Raw genomic sequence first — 13,928 nt, forward strand, 5'->3', positions numbered from 1 at the left:
GTTACGGCCTGAATGACATTACACTGCTGTTAAGTGCTGCTGTGCTGAACATGCTAGAACTTCAATATGAACTGGAGTCAAAGGCAGCCAGGTGACATGCCACAGCTGACATTGCCAATGCATTCTTATCCATCCCTTTGGCAGCAAAACTGCAGGCCACGGTTTGCTGCCACTGGAAGGGACATTTGGTACACCTGGAACTGTTGTTACCCCATGGGTAGAAACATGGCCCAACCATTTCCATTAGGTTAATCCAGACTGCAGCAGAGCAGGGTGAAGCTCCTGAGCACATGCAGTACATTGATGACATAATCATGTGGGGTAATAGAGCAGAGGAATTTTTCAAGAAAGGGAGAAAATTATAGAATCAAAGAATCACCAAGCCCTTCCCTCTAATTCTGTGGTAGAAGAGGCTGACCCCCACCTCCTTCACAACTTCCTTTCAGGCTGTTGTAGAGTTCTATAAAGGCTCCCCTGAGCCTCCTTCAGATTAAACAATCCCATTTTCCTCAGACCTTCTTCATAAGACCAGCTTTGTTGCCTTTCTCTTGACATGCTCCAGGGCCTTTCATGTATTGAGGGACCCAAAAACAGTGGTGGGGCCAGGAGAAGGGAGATAACTAAAAAGTGGAAATTTGGGAAATGTTTAGAATTCTTTATTGAATCTAATAGCATTTGAAATTCTTCAGTTAAAGTAATAAGTCTTAAGTTAATTGGCAACAATTTTACGTTCTGTTCTTTAATCATCTTCTGAGTTATAGATGAGAAGGTGTAAAAGTCATAGCATTCTACTCCTTAGGAACATTTGTTTCTGTATTTTTGTTACAATAGTGGTACTCAAGCTGATGTCTGCCAGATTTCAGTTGTTTCTCAATGTAAATATCATTAGCTACAAAAGAAAGGAAAAAATTAAAAGTTTCAAGGAGGAAGCTATGATTGGCTGGAAACTCTATGAAAGCCCTTTGGCTGGACTTTTCCTTCCAGCACTCAATAACGTTTAAAGAGAAGGGCCTGCCAACAGTGCTACGAGCTGGAGAAGTGGTATTCATCTCTGTACAGGGAAAATTCACATCTTGATAATAAAATGTAGTGCTGTTGGCAAAAGGAGATAAGCAGCCCAGCCTTTTGCAAATTATACTTAATGATTAATGTGTTGTGGAGATAAAGTGATACAGTGAAAGGAACAGATTCTGTCAGCTTCTGCTGATCTTCAGTTGATTTCTTCTGGCCTTATTAGAGGCTTTGAAAACAGCTAGGAAGTACTGCAGGAGATGACACCAGAATTTTCAGAGCAGAAAAAAAAAAGCAAAGTGATACGGCATGATTGTTACTGTTGAAAAGAGAATATCACAGCACTGAACTATATGTGCAGTTTCTTATGTTATTGGAAAAGAAGGGAAGCATAAACCCCTGTATTCTGTTAGGACAAGTCTATAATTGTATGTCAAACTCTTTGAGATATAAGTACTATCCTTTAGGCATCTGGTATGATTATAAGCACGAGAAGTCAGAATAGGCTTGGGATTGTTCCTAGTTCTTAATGCAACCCTGTTCACTTCCAGATCTCACAGAAGCACAGAATATCTGCATATAATACCCAAAGTGTATGCCTCTTTTGTTCTGTTGATGTTCCTGTGACATCCCTTAATTCCTGTTGTGTTTTGGTGCTGTCTAATACCCTGTCAAACAAAATGATTATTAGTTGTGTTATTTTTCCCATCCTTAAATAAGATTCATGAACAGTGCATCATTGGGTTTTGGTTGGATCTTGAGGTTCTGGAGGAAGAAGAAGATAAGGGATAATTCATTTAACTCTTTGTTTCCAATTTTTACTTTTTTTACAACCGTTAACTTTTGTGAAGTAGATAACACTGGGGGAAGAAAAAGAGATAAAACCAATACAGATAGTTCTGAGCTGGAATCTGTGACACAGAAAATGTGGGAGCTGAGGCACAGGAGACTGGGCAATTGATTCCCAACTTTGGCATCAGTTATTCAAACTTTTATTCTGTTCTACTGAAATCATACAGATAAGAGTTAGATAGATTAATAGATTTTAACATCAGTTAATGTACCTTTGTGATCCTTTCTCTTAAGACGTGTTTTGTTTCCACAAAACTGCATTCCATACTTCAGTGTCTGTGGCTAAGTTAGAATATCTCTTGAATGAAAACTTAAGGAACTAATTTGAAATACAACAGTTTTGAAATGCCCAAAGTATGAAGGAGAATCCATCATGCCTAATAAAATTCCATGAACTGCATTTACAGTAGTCTTCTCAAACCTATGTAAACAATATAAAACTCAGGGATAGGTCAAGGGAGGGAAAGTTCAAATAAAATAGATGTAAACTTTTAGTGTCAATCCACAGTAAAAACACAAGTTGTTAACAATAGTTATTTTGTAGTCTTTATTTACAACACTTCAGGCTTTCTGTTTTGAGTAGGGTATATACCATCTTAGAGGAAGAGGTTTTCATATGGGCTAAATCAGTTGTATATTCTGTTTGTTCTCATCAAATTGTTCAGTTATTTGCAAAAGAATTACAAAGCCATTATATGTTTCCAATGGATCTTCTATTCTAAATTAGTTTGAGAAGAAGCCCCAGTAACTATTTATAAAATACTGTCAGTTACTCACTCATGGCAGTGAGATATGTCAGGAAAATTAGCTACTTTTATGTATGATGCTCTCCTATACATTAGCAAAATAAACTCGTGCAAACTTGTCTGTAGAATTTAGATGCTACTTCATTCCCAAATGCAATTATAATCCTGAATGCAGTTTTGTTGTGGAGTACAGATGTCTTCCTAAAAAATCCCACACCTGTCATACTGAGAACATACTTGTACTTAGTTGTGTGTGCCTGAACTATTTGCGTGTTTTTATAGCTTCTAGGAAAACAGCACCAACATGGCAGTGTAATCACAAGCTAGATACTAGCAGGGCTTACTAACAGAATCATTATCCAGTTTAAAAATGCAGGGGCAAAGATTACTCTTAATTATGGCTCTGTACCTCCAGCAAATATAATAGTTTGCAAAGGGATTTAATTTGGAGCCAGTAGAATTGCTGTCACAGGACTATGGTATCTTGCAAATTGTAGAATCCTTATAAATGAAGGGAAATAACTTTTCATGATTATTGGGCTGTAGACTTTCTCAACTATCAGGGACACTATTGTAAAGCAAGCTTTGTGAAGAAATCCTGCCCATGAGAAGAGTATTACCCTACCTCTGCTGGCTACCCAATGAATATTGACAGTTTAGACAGCAAGCTTTAGTTTAGAAATCAATTAATTATTATGAAATATGGATCTTTGGCAGTAACAGTTTGCTCTTCTTTACAAACACAGTGTAAAATCTTCTAGGTTAGTAGAGAAGATGCAATAAGTTTCAGCATTGACAATCATTGAAATCAGCTGTTCTATTGTCCAAAAAAGCCATTATTTATTATTATTCATCTCAAGACTTATTACCATCGTTGTCATGGCTTAGCTCACCACAGTGTGAATGTCCTTTCCACTTGGTTTTACCTAATTGCCAACATGAGAAATGAAAATGATGGCCCTGATTGTATGTCCACTGTGTTGTTTGCAGTTCAAACAAGCTTAGTGCTAACAGCCTCCTATAATAGCTGTGGCAGTGCTTTTTTTCTGTGCACTGAATCTGTGCTCCATTGCAATATTAACATATTTTTTTTCATTATTATTTGCTGTACAGGTATGATAGTCTGTATGATAGCCTCATGATTTCTGCATGTCTAAGTAATTTTTTCTGCATTCAATCTAACTATATATAGTGTCTGTGGAAAACTACAATATTATCAGATGAATGATAAAATAACCTTCATTCCCCCCTCCCAGGGTTGTTTGCATTTTCAGTAACAATTAACAGTGCAAGTAAGGCATTATATGAATGCTCCAGGCACAAGTTGTTACTGCTGTAGCACATCTTTTGGAACAGGTTTTAACACACAGTTGAAGTATGCTTGCTGCTTTTCAGCTCAAAGATCAGAAAGTTACATTATCATTGGAAATTTTTGGTGTGCTTTTCCCCATAGCTTCTGAGTATTTATTCTTAATGCAGCCATGCATCTCTGAGATTAAATATCCTCATGGTGTTTTTGTTTTCCTATGAGAGAGAATCTGGCCAGTCTTTGATAATCTGAGTCAATAAACATAAAAATATAAAAGGATCACAAATGTGTAATAAAAAAGATAGTTGTGAATTATTAACCAATGTGATTATAGACAGTCAGGTTTTACAGTCAAAATGCTCATTTTGCTCTAGTTACTGAATTGTATGCCTACAGATACTACTGTAAAGCTTCTAAATAATTAAAAGGTCTTACGTAATATTTTTTGCCAGAAGTGAAATTGGCATCAGAGCAACACCTTTCTCAGCACCTTCCTCATCACCTTTGACAAAAGCTACCCTCAGTTTCCGGCAGTGAGGAGTGGGCACTGCCCACCTGCAGAATCAGAAAATACTCATTACCTTTCCTAGAAAAATCCAGTAAACCATTGCAAAGAAGCAGAAGCAAATGTTTGCAACAGTGATTCTCCAGAAATGCAACTAGCAATTAATTGATAAGGAATATTTAGCATGAGGAAGTTTTTACTGAATAGAATTAAGCCTCTACAAAAGTATTAAATTTCTTCTTAACTATTTTTTAGCATTTTGTCTTGTGGTTCTTTTTACAGGAGTTGCTGCTTTGGATTCCAGCGTTTCTGGGAAGATTGGCTTGCGAGCGGTTGTATATTACTTCTGCACTACAGTCATTGCTGTAATACTAGGTAATTTGTGATGCTTATGTGTTAAAATCCTCAGCATTGCCTAGTTACAAGTATACAGTACTGTGACAATACTAATTTGCCAAGACAACGTGGTGAGGAGAGACAGGAATCATACAGACATTATTGTACGCTTGTAGCCAGATGCAAGGAGAAATTAGTCCTGCTATTCATGGTGGAGCTGTGTTCATATCCAACAGGTAGTCACAGGCAGTTTTCCTTTAAGTTTCAGGCAAGATTAAAAGTGGTCTAGTTAGTTAACAGTCACCAACAGTGGAAATAGGAGTGAACATCTTGCCTTTTTTAAGGTCTTCATCTACTAAGAAGTAAATTTCCTCAGTATCAGTATGATAGATTCTCAGATGCAGGAAAGTATTATCTTTAATTTCTCTGCCAATGCCAGGCTCCATTTTGACAACACTGAAGTCCATGTCTCTCACAAAAAGTTCGTTCCCTACAAGAAGCCTTGAAATCTTATATATTTACATGGTCAGACACCTTCAGGCTGTATTCTTAAATAGGAAACAGAATTAAACTCTCTGCTGTCAGCTGCCTTGTCCCTTGTGGCTTACGCTTGAGCCCTGTTGAGCCTGAGTGAATACTGTGCACAGATCACCCACTGAAAATAAACTGTTGTATAGTTATTTGAAGGACAGTATGTGCATTGTATGTTGTCTGCTTGTAAAGCAAAGCAATATTTAGCAATAGAAAAACAGATCGCATACAGACTTATCAGACTTGAATCATTCCTATATGTATACACTATAGGAATGTATAGTGTATACATATAGGAATAATTATAGAGAATAATAGTATACTATAGAGAATATAACAATACACTATAGTGAATATATGTCACTGGGTAGGATAGTATCTGCCTGAGAATTTCAAGTGAATACACAGTGAGGAAGACTCAATAAAGTCTGACATGTTATACATGGATCTAAGTTTGAAATTGTTCCTGCCCTGAAAGAGGGATTAAACCAGACAACCTCCAGAGGTTAAATTGAGTGGCTAATTTAAGATATTGCATGATAGTATATTACTTGTTTTACTGTACAGAGTAACACAAATGAAATTCTGCTTTTATTCACAGCTATCATTAAAAGGTTTTATTTATATCTTGCTGAAGGACATCCAGATGCCTTGTCCTTCCTGCAGTGAGAGTTAGTAGTTTGATTTACTTTAGGTTTGTTTGGTTAAAAAAAAAAAGAAAAAAAAAAAAAAGAAAGAAAGAAAAAAGAAAAAAGTGTATATCTGGAAAAGACTAGTATTTCTTGTAATGTTAAAAATGCCTAAAATGAAGCCACTGATGTCGATGAAAAATCAGTTCTTGTCTCCAATAGTCACAAGGTGAGACTTCGTATTTCCTGACCAGAAATTTCATTATGTGTCAAACTGAAATGTAAGTCTCTTATGTTACATTGTTGTTATAGACTAGTTTTACTGAAACAAATAGAATTTGATGAATTTAGCTCATGAAGAATTTGCTATACAGGATTTGTTACTTTAGCAAGGGGCACCAGTGCCTCTGCTTGTAATGCGAGCTGTTCCCCTGGTTCTCCTTCTGCAGGGATTGTCTTAGTTGTGACCATCAAACCTGGAGTGCCGCAATCAGCAGATGAAATAGATAGAGTGGGCAGCACCCCAGAAGTCAGTACTGTTGATGCCATGCTGGATCTGATCAGGTGAGATTATTTTTTTGTTTCCGTACCCATATTTTGGGTTATGAAATAATGTAAAGTTGTTTACTATAATAATAATTTAAAATATATAAATAATAAATAATAATTAAACAGCAAATAAAAAGTCATGATGCATAATACAATAACATCTTTTCCAATAGTGTTGCAATGAATAAGGAGATAATAACTTCTTTGCTGGCAGGTTTGACATTTTAGAGCAACTTTCAAGTGGTTTGTTAAAAAATGTCACATCAACATTTTCTAACAGAACCGTATCATAAGTGTTCTCTCAGTACTGTCCTGGGAAAAAAAAATGATATATAAATTGTTTAGAAGAAAGCATCCCCATTAGAAAAGATTTGAACAGATTTTCAGGATTGTTTGGAACTGAATAAATTCTCAGTTGTTTAATGAATTTGGTAAAATCAACAAAAACAGTAATAGTGGCTGAGTACTCACTGTTTCCTCACAAATGTTTCTGAGGGTTATTTTTTTTTCCAGCTGCCACTGGTCTTTATTCTATATCACTATTCCTACCCTTTTGAATTTTTATGTAATCTATCATCTAAGATTAACTGCATTCTGTCTAAAAGTGACCTTCTTAGCATTCTTAATTTCATGAAATGTTACTGACATTTGTAGATAACAACTCCAGATTCACAGTTCTTTGACATTTGTTATATGGACATATATACCCATATATATGTGTGAATGTCCATGTCTTGAAAGAATCATACTTAATAGCAAATGTTTGTGGCCCTCTGGTGCATCTCTGTCCCAGCACAGATCAAGGTGTATCTCTTTGGCATGAAAGGGTCTCAACCCCGTAGCCACACATGTGAGGGTCCACATCTGTCCCAGCTTCTGTCCCATCCTGCAGTTCCTTGGAAGGTTCACTTAATTCCTTGTGGTCATTTGCAGCAGGAATAAATTGGGTTACTGTGTGATCAGCTATTTAGGAAAACTTAATGCAGTCTGTTACCAGTACCTTCCACATTAATAAGTTCAAGCACACTGAAAGGGTTGATGAAAATCATTGCATAAAAACATCTGTTTATAACAAGAAGCAGTGTGAACCGTAATGTAGACTACTTTGGGTTTTTACTACACTTTATAGTAAACAAATGTGATATTGTAAACTAGGAGTTACAGTTGAGATCTAAAATAATGCTTAAAGGAAATTACAATTGTTTTCCTACATATTAATCAGGTTTAAGATCCAAATCCAAACTGTCATGTAAAGACTGGTGAAAATCTCAAGCTTGTACGAACTACTCTTGCTTTCAAATAAATTTTGCTTTAAAAACTTGAAAAATAGACAAGTGTACAAGATCTTAAAGAGACAAAAACATTTATCTTGCGTTACAGAAACTGACTTTCTCTGTACGAGGTTGGTTATTCAATAAACACCTAATTAATGCTGTTTTCTGCAATTGTTTGAATGTGAAAATGGGCACTAGAAAGGAGGCATACAACGGGATTGCGTTGTTTCTGATTTAATTTCCTAATTTTTCAGTGCATGAAAAATTGATGCTGGAATAACAAATGGAAGTCTTTCATCATCAAGATTAATTTACAATTTCAAAACTACAGTAGGACACCAAATATGTGGTGCTTCCATATTTTTTTTCTCCAACATACATTTTATAAGTCACCTGAAAGACTTCAAACTGTCTCCTATATTCCTCATGCAATTGGTGGCGGTGACACAGAAGGTAAAAAAAGAAAGAAAGAAAAAAGTGTAGTAGCTAACAAGCAGAAAAATAAAATATTGAAAAATAAGCCCAAAGAATCCATAGTACAGAAACGGCCAACTGATCATTAGAAGTCCTAAATCTTTGATTTTCTAGGGTTGAATCTGTCAGTACAAACTACACTTATCTCTGGATAAAGAAGCACAATCTTATCTGTCAAGCAGTAAATTTTATCATTTTATTTAGATAAACAATGTTTGTAGTCTAATGCTAAAATACCTCTACTTTTTAAAATAGGAATATGTTCCCAGAAAATCTTGTTCAAGCCTGTTTTCAACAGGTAAGTTTAAATACCTTTTTTTGTTACTGTAATTTTCATTGCTGACTACAGATTTTTCTCTTATGTCTCCCAAAGTTATGTAATGTGAGAATAACTTAATCTTCCATAAAAATACTTCTTTTAAGGAATTTTGGTTTTGTTTCCATTGTGATAAATATTCTGTTGTCAGCTCTGGATCAGCCATTGCAAAAATGTCATTTTTAGGGCTTGAATGCAGAAATCAACCATTGGGTTAATACATCTTTCCATTCTGGGACACGCAGAATTACAAGAATCTTATCACAAGAATTTACTTTCTAGTTCTTAAGAATTTTCTGTTTCTGATGAAATCTGTGTAACTAAGCACTCACACCACTGTATCTCACATCTAATGTCCATTTCTAGAACTTATGATTCATCTTGAGGGAAAGGAAGCATCTCTTTTAGAAGCAGTGAAATTTGGAAGATGGAAAAGGAAACCATTGTCTGTATAGTTTTACTTCAGATTCAGTCATCTTTATCCATAAATATATCCAACTGTATTTTGTGGTGTTCTCTGTTTTTCCTTTTTGTATTCTCCAGTGGCTAGCGACCAGTTAATCTGAAGTTTGTATGTGAGGTAGTTTACCTTTCCCATCAGAAAATGATATTAACTGTCCTGTGCATGACACTGAGGGTCTTCCAGTTTACTAAACTTCTCCATGCAGATTATTTCATATGTTAACAACTTTAAGGGCAAACCTTGTGCCTCGTTGGTCTATAAAACCCTGTACTAAGCCTTTTGGAAAGAACAAAAGTAGTCCATCTTTTCACAGGTCACATAATAGCAATATTAGTGTAACTATCCTGATAGTGGGATGCTGTAAGCATTCTTTATAGACAGTGAGACTGTCATATCTGCTCCATGATGAAAGCAGTGTGGGTTGAATCGGGTGCATCAGCACAACAGACTGTTTCTGGAGTGGCTGTCAGTGATTCTTTCCATACTAGTGTTCTCAGTAAAAAATCCCCCAAAGAACTCTTTGTCTGGAGCTACGTCTCATCCCCTGCAAGACTGCACCAGACCCACTGGATGCCTAGGAATCTGGAAAGCAGAATTTATAGCAGAATACTGAGAATCTCTTGTTTGATATGCAGAATCAGAAGAAAAAAAAAGCAAATGGTGTCTCATGTTAATTGTGAAATAATGTATGTGTATGTCAGATTGCTTCATTTTCCCCTTATTTTTAGTGGGCAGCTATGTCTTTGACCATTCCTGAGTTTCTAAATCAGATCTTTTGTTTTTGGAACAACCTTTTCAGTATAAAACCAAACGTGAAAAAGTGGAAGCTACAACCGGTGTGGATAAAAATAGCTCCACAGCTACAGAAGAACCTGTTACAACTGCTACGACAGCAGAAGTTTTGGAGGTGCGATTTTTATTGTTACATTTCATTGTAATATGGGAAGTGAGAGGGAAGAATGTAGATTAAATTTGATTTAGTTGTTATCATAGAACCATGGAACGGCTTAAGTTGGAACGGACTGTAAAGTCTATTCAGTTTCAAGCCCCTGTCATGAGCAGGGTTGCTACTCACTAGATCAGTCTGCCCAGGATTCATCCAACCTGGCCTTGCACATTTCCAGGGATGGGGCATCCACAGATTTCTGGGCAGCCTGTGCCAGTGCCTCACTATTCTGTGAGTAAAGAATATCCTCCTAATATCTCATCCTAATCTCCCTTCTTACAGGTTTAAAATGTGCCTTTCCGTCCTATTATTATCAGACCATAAAAAAAGACAAACTGTCTTTTTTATGAACTTAAAGTACTGACACCACAGCTAGTGATTGCTATAAGTAAGAATGTGGTATATAGATGTATTTTAGGAAGGACAGAAAATGAAGTAAGTAAATTCTAGTGGTGATTGAGGGTCTTCAAGTAAATTTAAGAAAACCTGTGGGCTCCACTGGTAAATAAGCAATGTTAAGTTAGTATATTATATAAGAAAATAGTGGGTTTATATACTCCATTAAATGTAAATGCAAATTAGTTGTCAGTTCGCTGAGAAATTAAGGAGAATGCTTATTATTGGAAGTCTGCATATATATCAGTGGAAGGTGCTTAAGCAGCAATGAAGAAAATGAGTGTTCCAGATAGAAATTAACAGAAAATCATAATAAATCTATTTTTTTTTTAATGGAAAGCAGAACAATAGAAAACTTCTGTTATATAATACCTCGCTATTCTGAAAAGGAAAAGGAAAAAAAAAGCAAAAGTAAAGATGTCTAGCAAGTCTCTGATTTGAGATCTGAAATGCTTATGGGTTTTGGAAGTTTGTAGATCCTCTAATTACATTAGAGGATAGTAAAAATGGAATTCAATATACTGTAAACACAGAACTGTGAACAATAGCAGGTCAATATTCTTTTTACTGTACTTTTTCAAAATTTCATTTGGTATGAAGATCATGAGAATATGGGCTATATGAAAGGACATGAATTAAATCTTGAATGCACTAAAGAATTCCATCTTTCATTTATGAATATTACACAAACACAGAAGAGTGTGCAAATACCTACATAGTTAGTATGTGTTTTCATGTGATGTGCTTCTGATTGTTCTATAAATTACGCAATTTCACTGATTTCAGATGAAAAATAGATTTTTAACTGAAGGCAGAATTGGACAGCATCATCCTAGTTCTTATACAATTGACTGTTTTCATAAATCTGGGCAAAAGACCTTGACTTGCTTAGAAATGACCACGAGGATTCTACATCAGTTGGGTTTTGTTCTCCATAGCAGGAAGTAAGTCTTGAATATATTGAAGGCTTGACTGAGGATACCGGGACCTTACCATTCTTTGTGTCAGAAGTCTATAGAAGGTTGCTTTGCTCACACCTAAGGTTTGGTTGGATTGCTTCGTAGCTCTAAAATACTCAACTTTTAAAGGCTCATAGAGTATAGTAATTGGGGTAAAGCTCTATGTCTTTTCAAAGAAGGTCTAACTGTGTTTACATTTAAGAACTCTTTAAATAAATGCAGTGTTTTCAGATTGTAACCTTTCTCCCTTCAATCTGATGTATAGAACAAAACTCAAGAATATAAGATCGTGGGCATGTATTCCGATGGCATCAACGTCCTTGGCTTGATCGTCTTTTGTCTTGTTTTTGGAATGGTTATTGGGAATATGGGAGAGAAAGGACAAGTTCTAGTGGATTTTTTCAATGCACTGAATGAAGCTACAATGAAAATAGTTCAGATAATTATGTGGTAAGTCCAAGCACATACTGGCATTTTCTGACAACTTCTTTAAGTGAATTTTGTCATTAAGTGAAAATACAGGAGCAGACTTATACTCCATGTTTGCTTTTGTATATATGCTTTTCAGCTTCAAAGGAAGGCTGGTAGTAAGCAGTTTCATTTGACATATTTCAATCCTTTCCAGGAAACTGGAGGCAAGGCTTCCACTTACTAAACACTAGAAGAACAGTCGCACTGGTACACAAGTTTTTCAGACATTCTCACTGGAAGCTCATATCAAGACTGTGCAACTGTGCTAATGATTGGAGGACTGTAGAAGCATTGACTCCCGCATGGCCTCCTCAGTCTTGTAGAATCATAGAATCATAGAATCACAAGGGTGGAAAGTACTGACAAGTCATTTAGTCCAGCCTTCCTCCCGTTACCATTGCTACCACAAGCCACTAAACTGTATTTAGTAGCTCTTCATCCATATGCGTCTTGAACATTTCCAGGGACAGCGACTCCACCACGTCCGCATCTCCCTGGGCAGCCATCCAGTGCCTGACCACTCTCTGAGAGAAAAAGTTTTTCCTTATGTCTAATCTAAACCTCCTCTGGTACAACTTGTAGCCATTTCCTTAGGACCTGTTTGTTGCCTGGAAGAAAAGGCGAAGCCCCTCCTTATCACAGCCTCCCTTCAGGAAGTTGTAGAGTGCAATGAAGCCTCCTCTCAGCCTCTTTTTCTCCATACTAAACCTTCCTGGCTCCCTCAGCCACTCCTCATAGGATTTGTGAACACTATTGTCTCGAACACTATTCACTACTGCGTTCACATGGTAGCTGTCCTTGGAGTTAAGTTCATTTAGTGATATAAATTAATGTACAAGCCATGCAACTGAGCAGAATCTTCAGTGAAATGCAAGACACAATTGGGCATCATTTACCTTGTGCTAATAGGCTATGTGAGATAATGTTTTCAAAATTTCTCACATAATGTTCTCAGAAATAAAAAAGTGTAGCAACTGAACTGATAGTATTTGATTGAACTTCATAGCAATTAACAAAGCTTGTGTCTCTATAATATCTGTTGAGAGATCACAATTACAGGATGAGCATCATAAACACACTCAGTGCTTTCCAGAATTTGATCCTACATGCAAGCACATTTTGCCATTTTACTGTGGTTCTCTGCTCATACTTGCCTGTTTCACTCTGAAGGTAACTTACACAAAATCACACAGAATCACAGAGTGACCTGGGTTGGAAGGGACCTCAAAGATCATGTAGTTCCAACCCCCCTGCCTGGCAGGGCCACTAAACACACACATTTACTAGATCAGGTTGCCCAGGGCCCCGTCCAACCTGGTCTTGAACACCTCCAAGGACGGGGCATCCACAACCTCCCTGGGCAGCCTGTTCCAGGGCCTAACCACTCTCCTAGTGAAGAACTTCCCCCTAGCATCTAACATAAATCTTCCCTCTTTTAACTTAAAACCATTTCCCCATGTCCTGCTATTGCCAGCCCTTTCGAAGAGTTTACTCCCCTCCTGGGAGTAAATTCCCTTCAGGTATTGAAAGGCTGCAATGAGGTCACCCTGCAACTTTCTCTTCTCCAGGCTGAACAAGCCCAACTCCCTCAGCCTGTCCTCATAGGGGAGGTGCTCCAGCCCCCGATCATCTTTGTGGCCCTCCTCTGGACCCTTTCCAAAATCTCCATGTCTTTTTTTGTACTGAAGTCTCCACACCTGGACACAGTACTCCAGATGGGGCCTCACAAGAGCAGAGTAGATAGGGACAATCACCTCCCTATCCCTGCTGACCACCCCTCTCCTGATGGAGCCCAGGATTCCATTTGCTTTCTGGGCTGCCAGAGCGCACTGCTGGCTCATGTTGAGTCTTTCGTCCATCAGGACCCCCAGGTCCTTCTCTGCCGAGCTGCTCTCAAGGACCACTCCTCCCAGCCTGTAGATGTGCCTGGGGTTCTTCCGGCCCAAGTGCAAAACCTCGCACTTTGCTGTGTTGAACCTCATTAGGTTCACCCAAGCCCAGCTGTCCAGCCTGTCAAGGTCCCTCTGAATGGCAAATTTAGCAAATCTCTTCCTTTCATGGGTTTTTTCTCAGTTTCAGTGTACTGAAATTTCTGCAAAACAGTAATTTCTGCAAAACAAACCAGACACTACTTTTAGAGTGAGGTAGTTTTATTTCTGCA

The 13,928-nt window shown here is 37.3% G+C and overlaps 1 protein-coding gene across 1 annotated transcript in view; it reads left to right on the plus strand.

Moving 5' to 3' along the window:
* SLC1A1 (solute carrier family 1 member 1) overlaps positions 1–13,928 on the plus strand; it is a 44,088-nt gene that overhangs the window by 20,048 nt on the left and 10,112 nt on the right. The window contains exons 3-7 of the mRNA XM_015848922.2: positions 4,706–4,798; positions 6,369–6,483; positions 8,472–8,514; positions 9,795–9,902; positions 11,562–11,746. Of these exons, the coding sequence (XP_015704408.1) occupies positions 4,706–4,798; positions 6,369–6,483; positions 8,472–8,514; positions 9,795–9,902; positions 11,562–11,746 (544 nt within the window). The remainder of the gene's footprint in view (positions 1–4,705; positions 4,799–6,368; positions 6,484–8,471; positions 8,515–9,794; positions 9,903–11,561; positions 11,747–13,928) is intronic.

Source organism: Coturnix japonica, chromosome Z, assembly GCF_001577835.2.
Source record: "Coturnix japonica isolate 7356 chromosome Z, Coturnix japonica 2.1, whole genome shotgun sequence".
NCBI lineage: Eukaryota > Metazoa > Chordata > Aves > Galliformes > Phasianidae > Coturnix > Coturnix japonica.